The 16,302-nt window shown below is 37.5% G+C and overlaps 3 protein-coding genes across 3 annotated transcripts; 1 reads left to right on the forward strand and 2 right to left on the reverse strand.

The window, feature by feature from the left end:
• The first annotated feature begins 4,075 nt into the window (after positions 1-4,075).
• On the forward strand, positions 4,076-6,683 carry chrm5a (cholinergic receptor, muscarinic 5a). The gene has a single exon (XM_017475634.3). It carries the CDS (start codon positions 4,102-4,104, stop codon positions 5,485-5,487), a length of 1,386 nt encoding a protein of 461 aa, XP_017331123.1. The 5' UTR covers positions 4,076-4,101; the 3' UTR covers positions 5,488-6,683.
• A 128-nt stretch (positions 6,684-6,811) lies between these two features.
• zgc:194887 (fibrinogen-related domain-containing protein) lies at positions 6,812-10,087 on the reverse strand. The gene is made up of 3 exons (XM_017475346.3): positions 9,950-10,087; positions 9,595-9,742; positions 6,812-8,462 (listed from the first exon to the last, which is right to left on the reverse strand). The coding sequence occupies exons 2-3, from the start codon at positions 9,734-9,736 to the stop codon at positions 7,768-7,770; spliced, it is 837 nt and encodes a 278-aa protein (XP_017330835.1). The 5' UTR covers positions 9,737-9,742; positions 9,950-10,087; the 3' UTR covers positions 6,812-7,767.
• Positions 10,088-10,509: 422 nt separating this feature from the next.
• On the reverse strand, positions 10,510-15,720 carry LOC108269451 (ER membrane protein complex subunit 7). Its single transcript, XM_017475347.3, has 5 exons — positions 15,444-15,720; positions 15,234-15,353; positions 12,396-12,534; positions 11,816-11,896; positions 10,510-11,377 (listed from the first exon to the last, which is right to left on the reverse strand). The coding sequence occupies exons 1-5, from the start codon at positions 15,638-15,640 to the stop codon at positions 11,228-11,230; spliced, it is 687 nt and encodes a 228-aa protein (XP_017330836.1). The 5' UTR covers positions 15,641-15,720; the 3' UTR covers positions 10,510-11,227.
• Between the last annotated feature and the right edge of the window lie 582 nt (positions 15,721-16,302).

Here is a 16,302-nt window from a genome sequence, read left to right on the forward strand (position 1 = left end):
CTTAAAGTTTCACCTGTTCTCATTGTGATATTTATGGTGAACAGAACTTAAACTCTGAGAACTATTGGTTTCTGCTCCTTTTTGCCCTGGATCTGAGGAGTTTCTAAACTGATACAGCTTCAAAATGTTTTCCTTCTACTGCACTTTATGTCTGATTGCACGACTGGAGGACAGTCACAAAGATTACAGATTTACACTGAGAAAGAAGCCTCTAGCACACCAGTTCTGAAGGGTTATATATGTAAGTATACAGACATGCAAACAGAGGTTTGTTTTTTCTTACAATTGTTGGTCGATATGTACAAAATGGTTAAGATAAAAGGGTGAGTACTGTAAAAAGGTTTTATTCTGCATTAAAGTGCTCTATTTCATCTATTCTAGAACCCACCAGCTTTGCAATGTATCCAACCTTAATCTTGATGTAAACAGTATTGAATTCTATATGCCATGCAGGAATCTGTGTATGGGCATGTATATTTAATAAAGATTAAGCTTAAAGAAAGGAAGAAGGGAAGAGAGTGATCCATAAGGTTAAAATGTGTGTAGATTTCGTGTTGCTACTGGAAACCAGGGACACTCTTTTGTCTTGGTTCAACAACTTGTACCTTAAGACTGAAAACTAAATCTTACCCCTGAAGCAAAAAAATAAATAAATAAAATTTAAAAAAGAAAATTAAATTAAAATTGGAAATGAAAAGAAGCTTTTATAATTTAAAACAAAGTAATTGTTCATTAAATTGAATATTTAATATTGAAGATTCTGCACTATTTATAGGTCCCTATTTAAATGTAAGCAAATTTGTGATATTGACCATGTTAATTGCTTTGTACAAAAGGTCAGATTTTCCTCATGAATAATCTCTTCTATTGAAGCACATGTTCAGACAACACTCCGTTGGATTTTATATAAAATGGATCATAAGATTTTGTACAAACTTATGGAGTCCATGCCAGCACGAGTGCACACTGCCATTAAAGAAAAGGGAAAAAAAAGGGGGACATACCTAAGATTCACTTTTCACTCAAGTTGTTGTCAATAATGTAATTTATAATGAAAATTGTATTAATTATAAAAGGATGCAAAATATAAACATTTTCACTAGTGGTTTCAGACTTTTGGAACCCACTGTGGATATAATGTTAGGAACTACAATATACATCTATATTAGGAAATCAGAACATATTTGTAAATCTTGTTCTGACTCCAAATCCCTTGTCTCATAATTTATTTATTTATTTATTTTTTACAATAATTTTACAATTAATTATTATATATTTCCATGGCCTATAACAGCTTTATAACATTATTAGCTATTATCTTATTACACTGGAGCTTTAACAGCTGAAGACAGGATTTTTTTTTGTATGAAGGAATATGTACACTGCTACACTAATTGTGACTCAACAGGAAAACAAAAAAAATTATTGCACACCATCTTACCAGACTTTAAAAATGACATTTGATTTATTCAGTGCTTGTTAGTTTTAGAAAGGCAGATAATTAAGAAATAGGAATCTTCAGAGATGTTACTGGATCACAAGGAATGGATCTCATCTGTTGTCTTATGATTACACTGCTTGAGGAAATCTGTTTCTTTGACCTGTAGGGAGATAATAGTCTGGTTCCAGAAGTGTAAGGACCATTCCAGCTTCAGTGTGACGATGCCTCCCTTCTATTAGCCCCTTCTATTCCTCTGGAGTACATTGACCTAAACAAGTTCTTTAATAATAAAGGAATCACAAAACATTCCCCTCACCCTCACCTACATTGACCTCACCTACCCTGAATTGTTCTTCTATTGGAGTGTTACTTCAACAAAGCTAGTGCCTTTCTTTCATGGAAACAGCTGGGGTTCAGTCGACTAACCACATCTTCGGCATTAGCAAGAATCCTTTTCTTGTCCTTTTCATTGAATACTGAGGACTCGGTGTACGACTGTGAAATGTCACATCCCCCTGCCTCTGGTCCTGCCTCACTAGAGTTAAAAAGTGCATGCAACATTAATCACATATCTGGTGATGCTGGATGGTTTAGCAAATGCCCTACCCATGTTCCAGTTCTTTCTCAGTGAGGTCTTTTGTGACATGCTCCTCAGGTATATAATAGTTCATAGAGATTATATTGTGGTTTAATCATCCAGCCTGTGGAAGCATGTAAGTCATGTGAGAGCCATGTTGGCAAGACTGCAGTTATAGAGAAATGCAACAATAATGCACTGCATGAGGCAGGGGTTCATTCAACTCCACACCTACACTTATACACAATATACTTATGTCCTGGTTTCCTTGCCAAACCCACAATAACCCAGATATGCTACCTTATCCTTCTATCAGCTCACATTACTACTGTATGTACCAACCAGCAGCAGTCCTCTGTTGTCCTTGGGGACCTTGTCTCTGACCAAGGTATGCAGTTTACCTCATAGGTGTGGAAGGCTTTTATGGAGCATCCGGGCATAAATGTCAATTTAACCTCTGACCACCACTGTAAGTTCTGCAGAAGATCATTGGTGTGGAGCAGGGGACTGTCTCCCCTGAATATACCCAGAACTCCCTAGTCCACTAGTCCATTCGGCTATAGGTCACTTGCCAAACACAGACTCCCAAGCTTATGGGTCCCTGCTCGTCTTCTGATGGGCTCTGCAGTAGTGAAACAAACACCATCATACCATCTCTGTCTACAAGCCTTTAAACCAACAAAGCAGAGTGAATTACATGGTCATCTGTTTTTCAAGTGCTTATTTCAGTGATTTCCATGGCAGGTTTCCAGGCATGCTGTCTCTTGTCTTTCAAAAGTAATTGGTCACCAGTTTCCATGGAAATAAAAAGCTATTGTGACTTACACACTGTTTCCTTGGCCTATAAACACAATGATTCATGTGTGCTCTGTCTAATGAAAGGAAAACAACAGACTGGTACACTATTGAAAATTAGCAGATTCTATAAGGTGTATCAAATGAGTCTATCATAATTAGCTCACTCACCTTATAGACAGGTGACAAATTGAAGGAAAAAACTGCCATGGTTTGGTTTCCACTTGCCCCCTTATTGCTAATCACTGCCGTTATTCTGGCTGATCAACTTTATCCTATGATAAAACATTTCTACCCTAATGTGAGTGGTCTGTGTCAATGTCCCTGAATGACAATGTTCCAGTCCACAGGGCATGAGAGACTATGAAAATGTTGTGAATCATATGCTATGGCCTTTGCAGTACAGTACCAGAGCCTTGTAGCATCCATGCCAGGGTGCATCCAAACTGTTCTGGTGGCTCATGATGACCCAACACGTTACTTATATACAGTAGACTAAGACTTTTTTTTCCTTTGTCACATGTCAAATGTACATGCACATTAATCTTTTATTTTATTAGATGTACCCTGTTTCATTACTACTGAATTGTCAGTACAGGGGAAATAGTTTTGTAAAATAACTGTGTGAACTTAACCTGGTTGACCAATTGAAATTGACATAGGATTTCCAGAAAGGGTAAATGTCTCCCTCTGCTGGTTGAAAACACACACACACACACACACACACACACACACACACACACACACACACACACACACACACACACACACACACACAGGGCTGTAACACAATTCCATCTGTATCTGTTTAGGGCTGAAAATATGTCTTCGTATTCTGATTTAAAATTGGAGTGGGTGTGTTCTGTACCAGAATTTTTTAAAAAATTATTATTATTTTTTTTTTAGCCTTTTTTTTGGTAACCTTACCACTATGTCAGGACCAGAAAGCCTGTGAAACTTTCTGATACACATTCTGAATTCAAATGTCTAAAATCGTTTTTATTCAACAGCCTTCTTCCTGTTTGAAGTATATTTTAAGGGTATTTTAGGCATACAAGTAAGTAACAAGAAGGACTAGCCTGTTGCCGTCGACTTCTACAGGCTGAAACTGTGGTTATGTAACGTTAACCTGATATACATTTGGTCTAGTACAGTATATTTTCCTGAAGATACAACAAAACTGTCCCCTTAAAGATAAAAACTTTCAGTGATTTTGATTACTATCTTTTTCCTCCAGAAAACCAAACACTTCATGAGCTGCTACTAGGAACATACTGACAAGCGAACCATGGATAGAAGTCAAATGGACAACTCCACTATCAGTTACAACACTTCAGATAGCCACCTGGTCACACATAGCCTGTGGGAGATCATCACTATTGCTACGGTCTCAGCTATAGTAAGCCTGATCACAATAATTGGAAATGTTCTAGTGATGCTGTCCTTCAAGGTAAATAGTCAACTGAAAACTGTTAACAACTACTATCTACTAAGCCTGGCTTTTGCTGACCTTATCATTGGTATGTTTTCCATGAATTTATACACTTCCTATATACTCATGGGCTATTGGTCACTAGGTAGCCTTGCATGTGACCTCTGGTTGGCTATGGACTATGTGGTTAGCAATGCCTCAGTTATGAACCTGCTAGTAATTAGCTTTGATCGTTACTTCTCCATTACAAGACCGCTGACCTATAGAGCTAAGCGAACGCCAAAGCGTGCTGGGATCATGATTGGACTGGCTTGGATGGTGTCCTTCATCCTGTGGGCACCTCCAATTCTGTGCTGGCAGTATTTTGTAGGTAAAAGAACAGTACCTGAGAGACAGTGTCAAATCCAGTTCTTCTCAGAGCCAGTGATAACTTTTGGGACAGCAATTGCTGCATTTTATATTCCAGTTTCTGTCATGACCATCTTGTACTGTCGGATTTATAAAGAGACAGAAAGGCGCACTAAAGACCTGGCAGAACTCCAGGAAGTCAACCATTCTACAGACTCTGACATTAAAAATCAGCCTCAGATGCCCACAATTAGGTCCTGCTTCAGTACCACGCCCAGAAGGCAAAACCAGGTATCCTGGGTGTCCTCCAGCCATAACAACACTTCTAAATCTGCTACCACCTTCAGTGACGAGTGGTCTAAAGCTGACCACCTTACCACTTTTGCCAGCTATGCATCTTCTGAAGAAGAGGAATGTGCTCCTGGAGTCCTGGTGGTCTACAGGAATCATACATGCAGGGAGAACAAAACAGTCCTGTCCAATAATGGTGAGGAAGAGAATTTCTTCCTATCACCAGGTAAAACCAACTCTGAGTCCATGAGCATGCAGTCCATAGCCTTGTCCTCTAAACCTAACAACCCAATGCTGAAGAGCCAGATAACCAAGCGCAAGAGGATGGTTTTGATCAAAGAAAGAAAGGCAGCACAGACTCTTAGCGCTATTCTGCTGGCCTTCATCCTCACATGGACACCTTACAACATCATGGTGCTTATCTCCACCTTCTGTTCAGATTGCATACCTCTGTCTCTATGGCACCTGGGCTACTGGCTGTGCTATGTCAATAGCACTGTCAACCCAATGTGCTATGCTCTCTGCAACAAAACCTTTCAAAAGACCTTCCGGATGCTCCTCCTCTGCCAGTGGAAGAAGAGACTGGAGGATAAAGTTTTTTAGCAAAGACAAAACCCTCTGTTAGACAGTAAGTTCTCGTGACCAAATTTGAACAAAATAATAATTAGAATCTAAAAGAATGTACAGATGAGACTAGGGATGTCACGATACCAAAAATCTAGTAGTCGGTACCGATACCACCAAAAGTACACGATACTCGATATCAAAGTCGATACCACGGTATGGTATAAAAATAAAATTAAAAAAATAAAATTAAAAAACTCTCCTGGAGGACATCCTCCTCTGGATCTCTGGCTGATACTGACAAAGAGAGGCAGAGGGGGAGAGAGAGAGGGAGAGAGAGGGGGTAAGGTATTTTAGTTATCAAACACTGTCTGACAATGAGTCTCCGGAGGTGCACTCCTAAACGCGCGCGCACACACACACACACAGACGCACACACACACACACACACACACACACACACACACACACACACACACACACACATCTTATACTCTGAATGCAAGCATTAGTTTAAATTCACTGATATGGTGGCAGGCCAAAAATATTTAATAAAGCATGAACATGTGAATATTTATTAGTGACATTCAGCTACATTTAGCTGATAGGACACGGGCTGAATAGCGATGTATGGTGACCCATTAGGAGGTAGTTTATAACATCGCAATGCGTTAGCATCGTTAACAAATAACTGGCTATGGCTAACATTACATGGAGCATAATGTTAGTTGGTTCCACGGCTACAATGCCAGCTGCCTCAAACAAATATAATATAGGACCGTCTTTCTGGTGTTTCGCCAAATTCCAGGTGTTTCCTCGCATTGTTTGAAATGGATGATAGCATCGGTTGCACACCGGAAACCGATACTAGCTTTCCTCAGAACGATTCGGGGCGGAGCTAAACTTGTTAAGGTAAGCTAAACTTCTGTAGTTTTTCCCGTGTGCTTGTAGACGTTCCTCCTCTTCTTCACCACTTGTGGACCGACTAAAACACTTGTGCGTATTTGGTGCCCCATCAGGTCCGGAAGAATCGCAACCTTGGTACTTACGGTACCTTCGTTACAATGAGGTACCAATGGAACTGCAGAAAAACAAGTACCATCACGTTTTAAGAATGTTGGTACCGACTTGGTACCGAAGTACCGGTTTTCGTGACATACCTAGATGAGACAGTATCGGTATAAGGTAGTATGTAATTTAACCATAGATTTTCATCACGACTACATCTAAAATTACTTGTTTGTCGATTGTTCCACATAAGATAAATATGTGCGTTTCACAAATGTATGATATGATGTAATGGCCACTAATTTGTAATTGACATTCTTATTTTTATGCTTAATATAGTCTTAGAGGCTATTGCTATTTTGGAAATTACACTTTAATCTGAACATTAAAAAAATACTTGATCAAGATTTTACATGCTCATCAAATGCCTTTTCCATTCATAAGAGAAGAAACAAATAAGAGCTACAAGCTCAAACAAAGTTTTAAGGGACAAATAATAAAAAATAATTTAAAAAAAACAAACAAACAAACAATAACAAAAAAGACTACAGCAAACAGGAGCTATGTTCACTTAAGGAGACTTTGATGCTCAAGTTAATATTTTTGTGTAATGTTTTTGTAATTCCATCTTTTTTTAATTAAACTAATTAGTCAATCCATAAACTGCACCCCTTTTTGCTGTTTTGTTGGTAAGATTAACAACCTCCCTATTTGTGTTAATGTATTATCACATACTGTATATCATGTAAAGATTTTTTAAGGGATATTTGGGTTTATCAATTAAACAGTGATATCACAATATTTCATTACATATTATTAAAATTACAAGTGACAATGGAGGTAATAAACAATCAGTCAGCTGTATTATTATTATTATTATTATTATTATTATTATTATTATTATTATTAATTATTTGTGCCCTCTATGCAAACCTCTTTGTATGTACAGTTTGCAGAAATATAGATCTACTTCAAAACTTTGCTACTCCCTATACAATTATACTAATTTGATCTTTATAAAAGAACCTCAAAATTGGTCTTCTAATAAATTCTTTCTAAGAACCAGTCCTTTTCAGTTACCTGAGTTTTTATCAAATGCTCAAGAGGATATTTATCATGACTTTCCTGAAGATCAACTCTCCCACAGTCTGAATGCTAATTTTTATCATATGATCAAGAGAAAATTTATCTTCTGTTGATCAGCCCTCCAACATTCTGTATGCTATTATTTTAATCAAATGATCAAAGAGAAAACTTTACATGAATTTGTACGGATTAGCCCTCCCACACACTGAATGCTATGCAATAAGCTCAGAGTTCATCCCTTTTGCAATCAGCAGAACGCACAATTTTGACCATATCTGAAGGCTTTACCATCATCCAGGCATATTTGCACAGGTGTTCCTTGTTGCAGTCCTTTTGCCAATAGATGACGTTTCGGCGGTTGAGGTTGGCACCAGCACAAGCGTCATACCACCACCCCCCACCTGCAACTCCCTGGAACTCTAGCTTGGCACAGTTCTGGAAATAGTTATCATTGTCACGATCCTTGGTGGTAAACTTCTGGTTATCGTGGAGGTAGTTTTCTGGGTCCAGAGTGAGAGCATCGACAGCAGTGCCATGGTACAAGCCCAGACGCAGCCTATACTGTGCATCTTCTCCTTCCACCAGTGCTGGGTCATATTCACCTGCTTTGGTTATGGCATCTTTGTCCACTAGCTTGATGCCCAGCTTGTAGCGGATGGGTCCACTGGTGAGTTGGTGGATGTACTCATTGCCTAGCCAATGGTTGCCAGTCAAGGTTCCAAAGCCCAACTTATATTCCTCCCAGGAGCGGTCAAAGTCCACACTGCTGTTGACTGTGATGTGCTGGATTACAGTCCAGCCACCTTCCTGCATGGCACAGAAGGCTACGATGGGTGAGACTCTGGGCTTGATTATGTAGACACCATCCCGTGCCTGACCTCCAGAACTTTCCCACAGGTCATAACAGTCCCTGGGTAACCCTAGTACAGAAAGATTCAGATGACAATTCTATGAAAACTCAGTACTCAGTTTCTAGATAAAACTGCCTTATCAAACAAGTCATGGATTATTTGTTTTGAATATTGGGCTGTATTGTTTGGGACATGGGAAATTTCAGAGCCTGATAAATAGGTATAGAGAAATCAGGGTCGGATTAAGCCATTTTTAAGCCCCAAGCCATAAAAAAATTTAGGCCTTTTAAGATGACAATTTTATACATGCTATATAAAAATTATGGAACTTACACTAAAAATATATATTGAATAGGCCACTATGAAGCAAAACAATAGCATACCTCCACTAAAACCAAAAACAAAGAATGAGTAAGCACGCAGCTTGTACAGGACTATAACCCGAAAATGACAACTGGTCTCATCAATGCTTGTTAGTTCCAGAAAGCAGATTATTAAAAATGTAAATCACCACTATAGCATGCATTTTGTAATTATTGTAGTGTTTATAGCTGGAAAAGATGGTCATACCAGGATCAGCAGTGGCAAACCACACCTGATAGTCTACTAAACAGGTGGAATAAGGTGTGGCTCCTGCTTGATTGGAATAAAACCTGCACCCACACCAGCCCTTTGCGGATAAGATTGGACACCTCTGGCCTATACAGTTAATCTGGCCGTGACAATATGAAGAGGTTCAGTCCATGGTTGGTAAAAGTTCATTCTTTTTGTGAGCTGATTTTGTCTCTAATGTCAAGAGCTTGGACATGTAACTTAGAAGAATCTGATTATATTCTGTGAGAACTGTGACCTCTGTTCTTATTTCAAAAGTTAGTGTGCTCAACCCACACAAAACAAATTAGACATTTCATTGCTATTTCATAATAAACATCGCTGAAAAATGTCAATTGTATAGGTACATTTTTAAGGTTAACAGATTTGGATTATGGATTAATATATAGCCATAATAGAGCTGTGGAAGTTTAAAATGGTAAAACTCAAAAAAGTATTATAGGGCATGGGTTCTAAAAATGGCAACACAGAGACAGAGAAAACACAAGTGTTTTCCTACAGTTTCCTTAAATATAATTAAAAGTGTAGTAATTTATAAAGATAAACAAACAAACAAGTAAATGTCGATAACCACAAGCATGGTTTTTACCTTTATGTCCTACGTTCTGAATGAATTTTTGCTCTTCTGGAGAAAGAAGATGGATGTTTTCAGCTTGCTGCTGTGCAGCTAGTATTCCAGCTGAAATGGCAATGCTCAAGAAAGCCATCACTTTACCCTCGAAAAGCATCATTCTTTACTAGTATGAGAACAACAGAAAGATTAATAACCATAGCATGAAAGTCCATTTAACTAGATTTCACTCTGAGTTTGTAATGAGGAAGTGAGGAAAATTTCAGTAGTAGTCTATATACAATGTAATATACATCTATTATAAGCTATATAATCTCATTTGTAACTAGGGGAACAGGGATATTTTTAGTAAAAAAAAAATCCACATACTCACCTTCACCATGTATCACGTTTGCCACAGACTACTTACAACACACACAACCCTTACTCTTAGACAGATAGCTGAAATGAAAGAAAGTTCAAATCTGAATCTCAGAGTCCACACTGACTCTGTCACAGGCCACACACCCTGGCCCTATCAGCATTGGACTTCAGCCTCTTTTTCATGTAACACTGGAACACACCAACGATTAAAGACTTTAGGCCTATCTGTGTCATCTGGAACAGGACCAGACTGTACAGTTTTTAAGAATATTTTATGTCTGTTACTCTGTAATAACTTCTCCCATAACTTTTATTTCAATTAAAGTAGGAAATTGCATAATTTAGGCAGCATAATATTAACCCATCCTTTACCAATATTCAATATAAAGTATTAGGCTTATCTCTGTTTGGATTTGGATCACTAACTAGAGTGATCTAAAGGATATAAATCAGGGATCTGCATACTTTTTAATCTCACAGCTCACATGCTCCTTTACTGTATAGGGGTTATGTTTGAGTCATATCAGCTACAAAATATTTCACAGTCAATGAGACAAATGTCACAACAGATTGATCTATGTTGTTTTATTGTCAACATGGTAGTGTATACAGTGGTTACAAGCTCTCAAAAGCACCCATAAAAAAACAACACCACATATATATTTATTACACTAATCTAATCTGTTCTTATCAGCAAGTGCCTCAGAGTTGGCAGATAACCAAAATCAGCAGATCCTTCCCTGACAGATTATCCCTTATAGACCCTCTTACTTTCACTAGTGATATATTTAGCCTTCACACATTCAACTTCCACAGTGGTCAGCCAAGGCTGTTGCTTTTTAGAGACCCTGATATCTAATCTAGCATTCTAAAGCTATTTAATATCATACAGACCAAATAAGTACAATACATGAAATAAGCTAGAAGATAAAATGTTGCCCTCACTTCATGCTAATAAAATTATATTATTATTTAAAATATGTAACATTAATAAAACTTTGACTTAAATATATTTTTTACTTATGTTCTCAGAATCAATAAACAAATAAAGACTCAATAAATACTATCACAACAGAAAATGTATCAAGAGAAGGTATTCAAAAACCCAATTAATATAAACACACTGACCTAAAGCACCGTTAATGTTAATAGTTTCAAACATATTTCTCATATATCAAAGCTTGTGGTGCACAACTGGTGATACTACAGTAATTTAGCAAAGGACTGAAATGGGAAAATCAAGATGAAACAAAGGCATGAGTAACATGTCTTCTTGTTCACATACATGCTATCTCCTACGCGGACCACTGCCTCTGTGTCCCTTGTGAGTTCCTGATTTACCTTGGCTCTTAGGTGGGGCAAAGAACTTGGTCATGAGCTCAGACACATCTGGAAGCTCAGGGCTGGGATTGAGCACATTCATTGACTGTTCCATTTCCTAATAAATAAATAAATACATAAATAAATAAAAGATACAGTAGTCCAGTAGAGTTCACTACCAGAAACATATTAAAACATAATACTAATTTTGTCCAATTATATTTCTCAAACAGTATGCATGTGTCATTGTTCACTATGCCAATCACATACTTAATATTGTACTATTTAAGTCAGTATCAGATGTTAAGGGACGTTAATCATGTATACATACATAACCAATTGAATGAATGAAAAATTATAATGATTATTATTATCTAAAAAGAAAGATGTTTTTGGGGATGGAATGGCCATTCGTAGCTGATTAAGGGCATGAGGATATATTGTTTGTTCGTTCCCTTTCTGTGTAACACAGATGTTTGGTAAAGATTTAACACTCCAATCCAGGTTTCAACTATTTTAAAGTACTTTTATAAGGAGAAAACTAAACAAGACTGACCCTTCTCATCCCTGGGTCATTCATGTTGATAAGCTTTGGGAGAAGAAGGATGATCAAAAGGGGAAGCACCATCATGAGAACCTGAGGAATGTGGAGAAAACAAGTGAGCCAATCCTATCATTTGTCAATTGATTACTATTAAGGCAGTTAAACTGTCATTCAGACTGATGCCATGTCAATGGAAGAGTAAGGGGAAAAGTTATTACCCTTGTTACCAATCACCTAAAAGATAACTAAGGCAACTCTGACCTAAGGTTGGAACTATTTAGAGATACAGCTGGTTTCTGACCTAATGTAGTACATGGTGTGAATGCAGGCCTGCAAATATAGGTGTTTCCTGAGTCCATGCAAGTTTGTAGTAATGTAAACTAAGAGGATTAGTTTAAGTATTATTTAGCTGAAAAGATGTAATCTCTGATAAATCTCTCATTTCCAAATATATCTACACAAGGGCTTTTAAATTGTGATCTTAAGGTAGACCGGCTTCCTAAGTGGACTACAGACTCCAGTATTTCAGTGTAAGTAGCTTTCTCTCTTATCTGCATCCTAACAGGTAAATATGTAATAACAACAAGCTTACCACAGGGTTCATGAAGAAATCAGACCAAACCCATGTGTCTCGTTTTGCAAAGTATGAATGCTGTCCTGTACATCTCATCTGAATAGGGTAAGGCAACTGCACTACCTCAGATGGCTTGATGTAATTGACCCTTCTGGCACTATAGATAAGTAAAAGCATAGGAGAATTATAGCATATTATACCGTAATGCAGGCATACTTCCAGGCTCAAAAGAATTACGCATACTTGCTCACCGAACACTGAAAATAACCTTGTATCTATTTTAGCTTTCTTTACTGTAGGCTAAGATACAATAATAATAGAATAGTCTTTATCAAGAGTGTTAGAGCATAAGTACGAAACAGTGAGAAAATGACTTTCAACGCATTTTGAAAGTCATTGTTAGAAAGCTTCTGATATTGTTTTGCCTGAGTTTTTGTAAATGTGAAAATAAATATTCTGAACTCACACATTAATCAGTACACATGTTTGTATTAGCACTGTATAAACAGCTACAGTATACTATACTGTAAAACTAGTATATTATAACAAATGGATATCGGGCTCTGTTACAAAATGAGTAATACATTATGATGTGTTAGGTAAACCTAGTATACTTGGGTATGTGTTAGGTCATGTTTTTGAGGTTAGGGACTCTACTACACTCAATTACACGAGTCATACAAGTAGAGAGAGCAGGTTCAGTTGATCTAACAACCATGACACATTCAAAGTCACTGAGCTAAAAATGTTTCCCCATTCTGATGATTGATATGAACATTACATGAAGTTCTTGACCTGTACCTGCATCATTTCATGCATTACAGTGCTTCCATATATTTGGCAGTTTGTATAATTGCATGAATTTGCAGGTGGCCTTTTTAAAGACGAAGGTTTGTGTAATAAAAGCAAGTTATTCCATACATAACACAATCCTTTGTGTCTGTTACCCAACTTCTGACTAGAACTTCTTTTTCTCTGCACTATATGGCCAAAAGTTTGTGGACACCTGACCATCACACCCATATGTGCTTTTTGAACATCCCATTCCAGATGCAGTCCCCTATTCACTGTTATAACAACCCCCACTCTTCTGGGAAGGCTTTCCAATAGCTGTTGGAGTGTAGCTGGGAGGATTTGCATATTCAGCCACAACAGCATTAGTGGTCAGACACTGATGTCGTGTGAGGAGGCCTGGGGTGCAGTCAGCGTTCCAGTTCAACCCAAAGCTGTTCAGTGGGGCTCTGTGCAGGACACTCGAGTTCTTCCACTCCAAACTTGGCAAACCATATCTTCATTAACCTCGCTTTGTGCATAGGGGCATTGTCATGCTGGAAAAGATTTGGGTCCCTTAGTTCCACTGAAGGGAATTTGTAATGCTACAGCATACAAAGACTTAATACAACCTTGTGGTTTAAGAAGGGTCCACATATGGTTTTGATGGTCAGGTGTTTACAAATATTTGGCCATATAGTGTATGCACATTGTTTGTTTTTGGTGCCAAGACCAGAGACTTCTTTCTATAAGAAATCAGTTATAATCTATGGTGACCAGAGTTGGGTATAACGCATTACAACATATTCTAAATACTTTCCGATAATGCAGTAATGCAGTACATTTAAATTAATGTAATTTGATTACAGTTACTTATGTCAATAAAATTATGTTACTTGTGTTACAAATTTTTTGTTAAGAAAACAATATTAAGTAAAATTCATTTTTAAAATAATTCACGTTTTGTGCGGCTTACAGGGGCGTAACCTGGCCTGGGCATTGTAGACCCGAAGATTTTTTCTTTAGCCTCAAATAATTATCCACTTGGAGCGGTTTGTTACTACATAACTGATTGTCAGTAAAAGATGGCGGTGTTGTAATTTTAAATCTTCGAGACCAGATTTAATTTTAAATCTTCAAGGCGAGACCAATCAAACAGGGTTTACAGGAAAATATGTGGTACAAGTAAAGATAAAACTGAAACAATAACATCCTCTCATGCTAAGCAGGGAAACAAGGTGTGTATATATATATGAGTTCCATTTTACATGAACATGGTATGAGAAGGAGAAGGAAAGATTATGTACTTTGCATGGCACTGTAGCAGCTAAGCCCATTCCATGCTAACTTAGTTGTGCTTCCACTTGACTAGTGACAACAAACTAGCCTAGTTAGAAAAGTGTTATATTTTATCGTTCTGGTAGTCCTACAAATAGTGACAACACCAGAGGCAAGTTTTATGATAAATCCAACTTTTTCTGATCATATACATTGATGTGTGCTAAAATTACTGAAAGAACTGTGAGTTTCATTTTGTAGTTTATTTTTGTAGGTTGGATAGGTTTTCAAAGTAACTTGAAAGCAACGTAATTAGTAATCTGATTACTTTTTCCATGGAGTAATCAGTAATGCAATAAAATTAGAGTTTTAAAGTAGGAATTATTAATCTGCACTGGATTACTTTTTTTTTTGAGTAACTTACCCAACACTGTTTGTGACAAACCTGTTCTATTCTATACCATTCTATTACAAATGTCAATTTTCTTTCTTCACCTAACACGTTTTGATATACAAATGATCATGACAATGCAATTAATATGCAAAGAAATCTCTGGCCCCATCTGGTGGCTTCTAGCGACATTTTTTTTTTTTTTTTTTTTTTTTCGCGTGCATTATACTACTTTGCCCCGAAAAGGGCTGACAGCACTACTTCTGTTTGGTTGGTGCACAGTGCACAATCACTACAGTGTGACAAATCTAGCAACTGCACTGGACACTTACAAAATCCTATTCCAAAGATAAAAAGGAAAGTATGAGAAGGTATCAACATTTCTTATAGTATTCTTTATGTTACAAGAGGCATACCGCATTTTGCCTGCTGCAGTAATGTCAACTCTGACAGGCTCGAATCTGTACACGGGAGACGCAACGTGGACCACATAAGATCCGGACGGCACATCATTTACTGTGAAACTGCCATCAAGTCTAGTGGGACAAAGTAATGTTAAAAACATACGGTATGATAGCTGGTGCATAGTATTGTAGCTGTTCCCCCACTCAAATAAGTTATAAAACCTGACGAAGCCAACATGCTCCTCTCCATCCAGCAGCACGTGAGCGAGCGGAGTCCACTCCTCAGTTCTCACGCCGTACACGAGCGCGCGGCCCTCAATGCGGAATTTCTCGCCACTTTCCGCTACTGCGTTAAAGCGCGTGCATAATCCCAACAACAAAACCGTCAGAACTACACGGTCACAATATTTAAAAAGCATCTTGACAATTTTTATATATATATATATATATATATAATCCTGTAAACGTTCATGAACATTTCATTTTACACTTGGTCTGTGTCGCGCTTGTAAGTTGTTTTTTTTTTTTTTTTTGCTGACTGTGTAAATCTAAATTAAACTTTTGACTTCGGCCCACGCCTACGTGATGACGTAGAAACAACGCGTCGACCCCTGAGTTTAAAGTCCCAAATATAACAGTACTAATTTATGCGGCAGTCGTTGTCCTTTAATTGTAAAACAAATTTCACCGACCTCCCTCAGTATACAAATATTTTATGAACATAAAACAGATAATATTAAGCTATTCAGATGTGTGTAGCAATATTGTGGCAATTTATCGGAGCCCTAGAGCTTTTAATTCCTATAAATAAGGACCATGTCGACATTATTTTGTAGGCGTACTAGTTTTGGGTTATTGAGCCTTGGATTAAAGTGGTTCAGTTTAAGTGACCAGTCAAATAGGTAATAACTGTAAGATCTCAATGAGAAATACAATAGCACTGATAATGGTGCATTGTGATATCATTTAACCAACATAATAATAATAATAATAATAATAATAATAATAATAATAATAATAATAAATCATGGACCCCACTTTGAGAACCATGTATGTAAGATAGGGTGAATTCAGGTGAATT

The sequence above is a fragment of the Ictalurus punctatus genome, chromosome 9 (assembly GCF_001660625.3).
Source record: "Ictalurus punctatus breed USDA103 chromosome 9, Coco_2.0, whole genome shotgun sequence".
Classification (NCBI taxonomy): Eukaryota; Metazoa; Chordata; class Actinopteri; order Siluriformes; family Ictaluridae; genus Ictalurus; species Ictalurus punctatus.

Coding starts and splice junctions, on each gene's coding strand:
- chrm5a (XM_017475634.3), top strand. CDS start 4,102: ATGGATAGAAGTCAAATGGACAACTCCACTATCAGTTACAACACTTCA.
- zgc:194887 (XM_017475346.3), bottom strand. CDS start 9,736: ATGATGCTTTTCGAGGGTAAAGTGATGGCTTTCTTGAGCATTGCCATT. Junction 8,463..9,594: donor TCAGAACGTAGGACATAAAG/GTAAAAACCATG, acceptor TTTCTGTACTAG/GGTTACCCAGGGACTGTTAT.
- LOC108269451 (XM_017475347.3), bottom strand. CDS start 15,640: ATGCTTTTTAAATATTGTGACCGTGTAGTTCTGACGGTTTTGTTGTTG. Junction 12,535..15,233: donor ACTGCAGCAGGCAAAATGCG/GTATGCCTCTTG, acceptor ACTTATCTATAG/TGCCAGAAGGGTCAATTACA. Junction 11,897..12,395: donor ATTTCTTCATGAACCCTGTG/GTAAGCTTGTTG, acceptor CACATTCCTCAG/GTTCTCATGATGGTGCTTCC.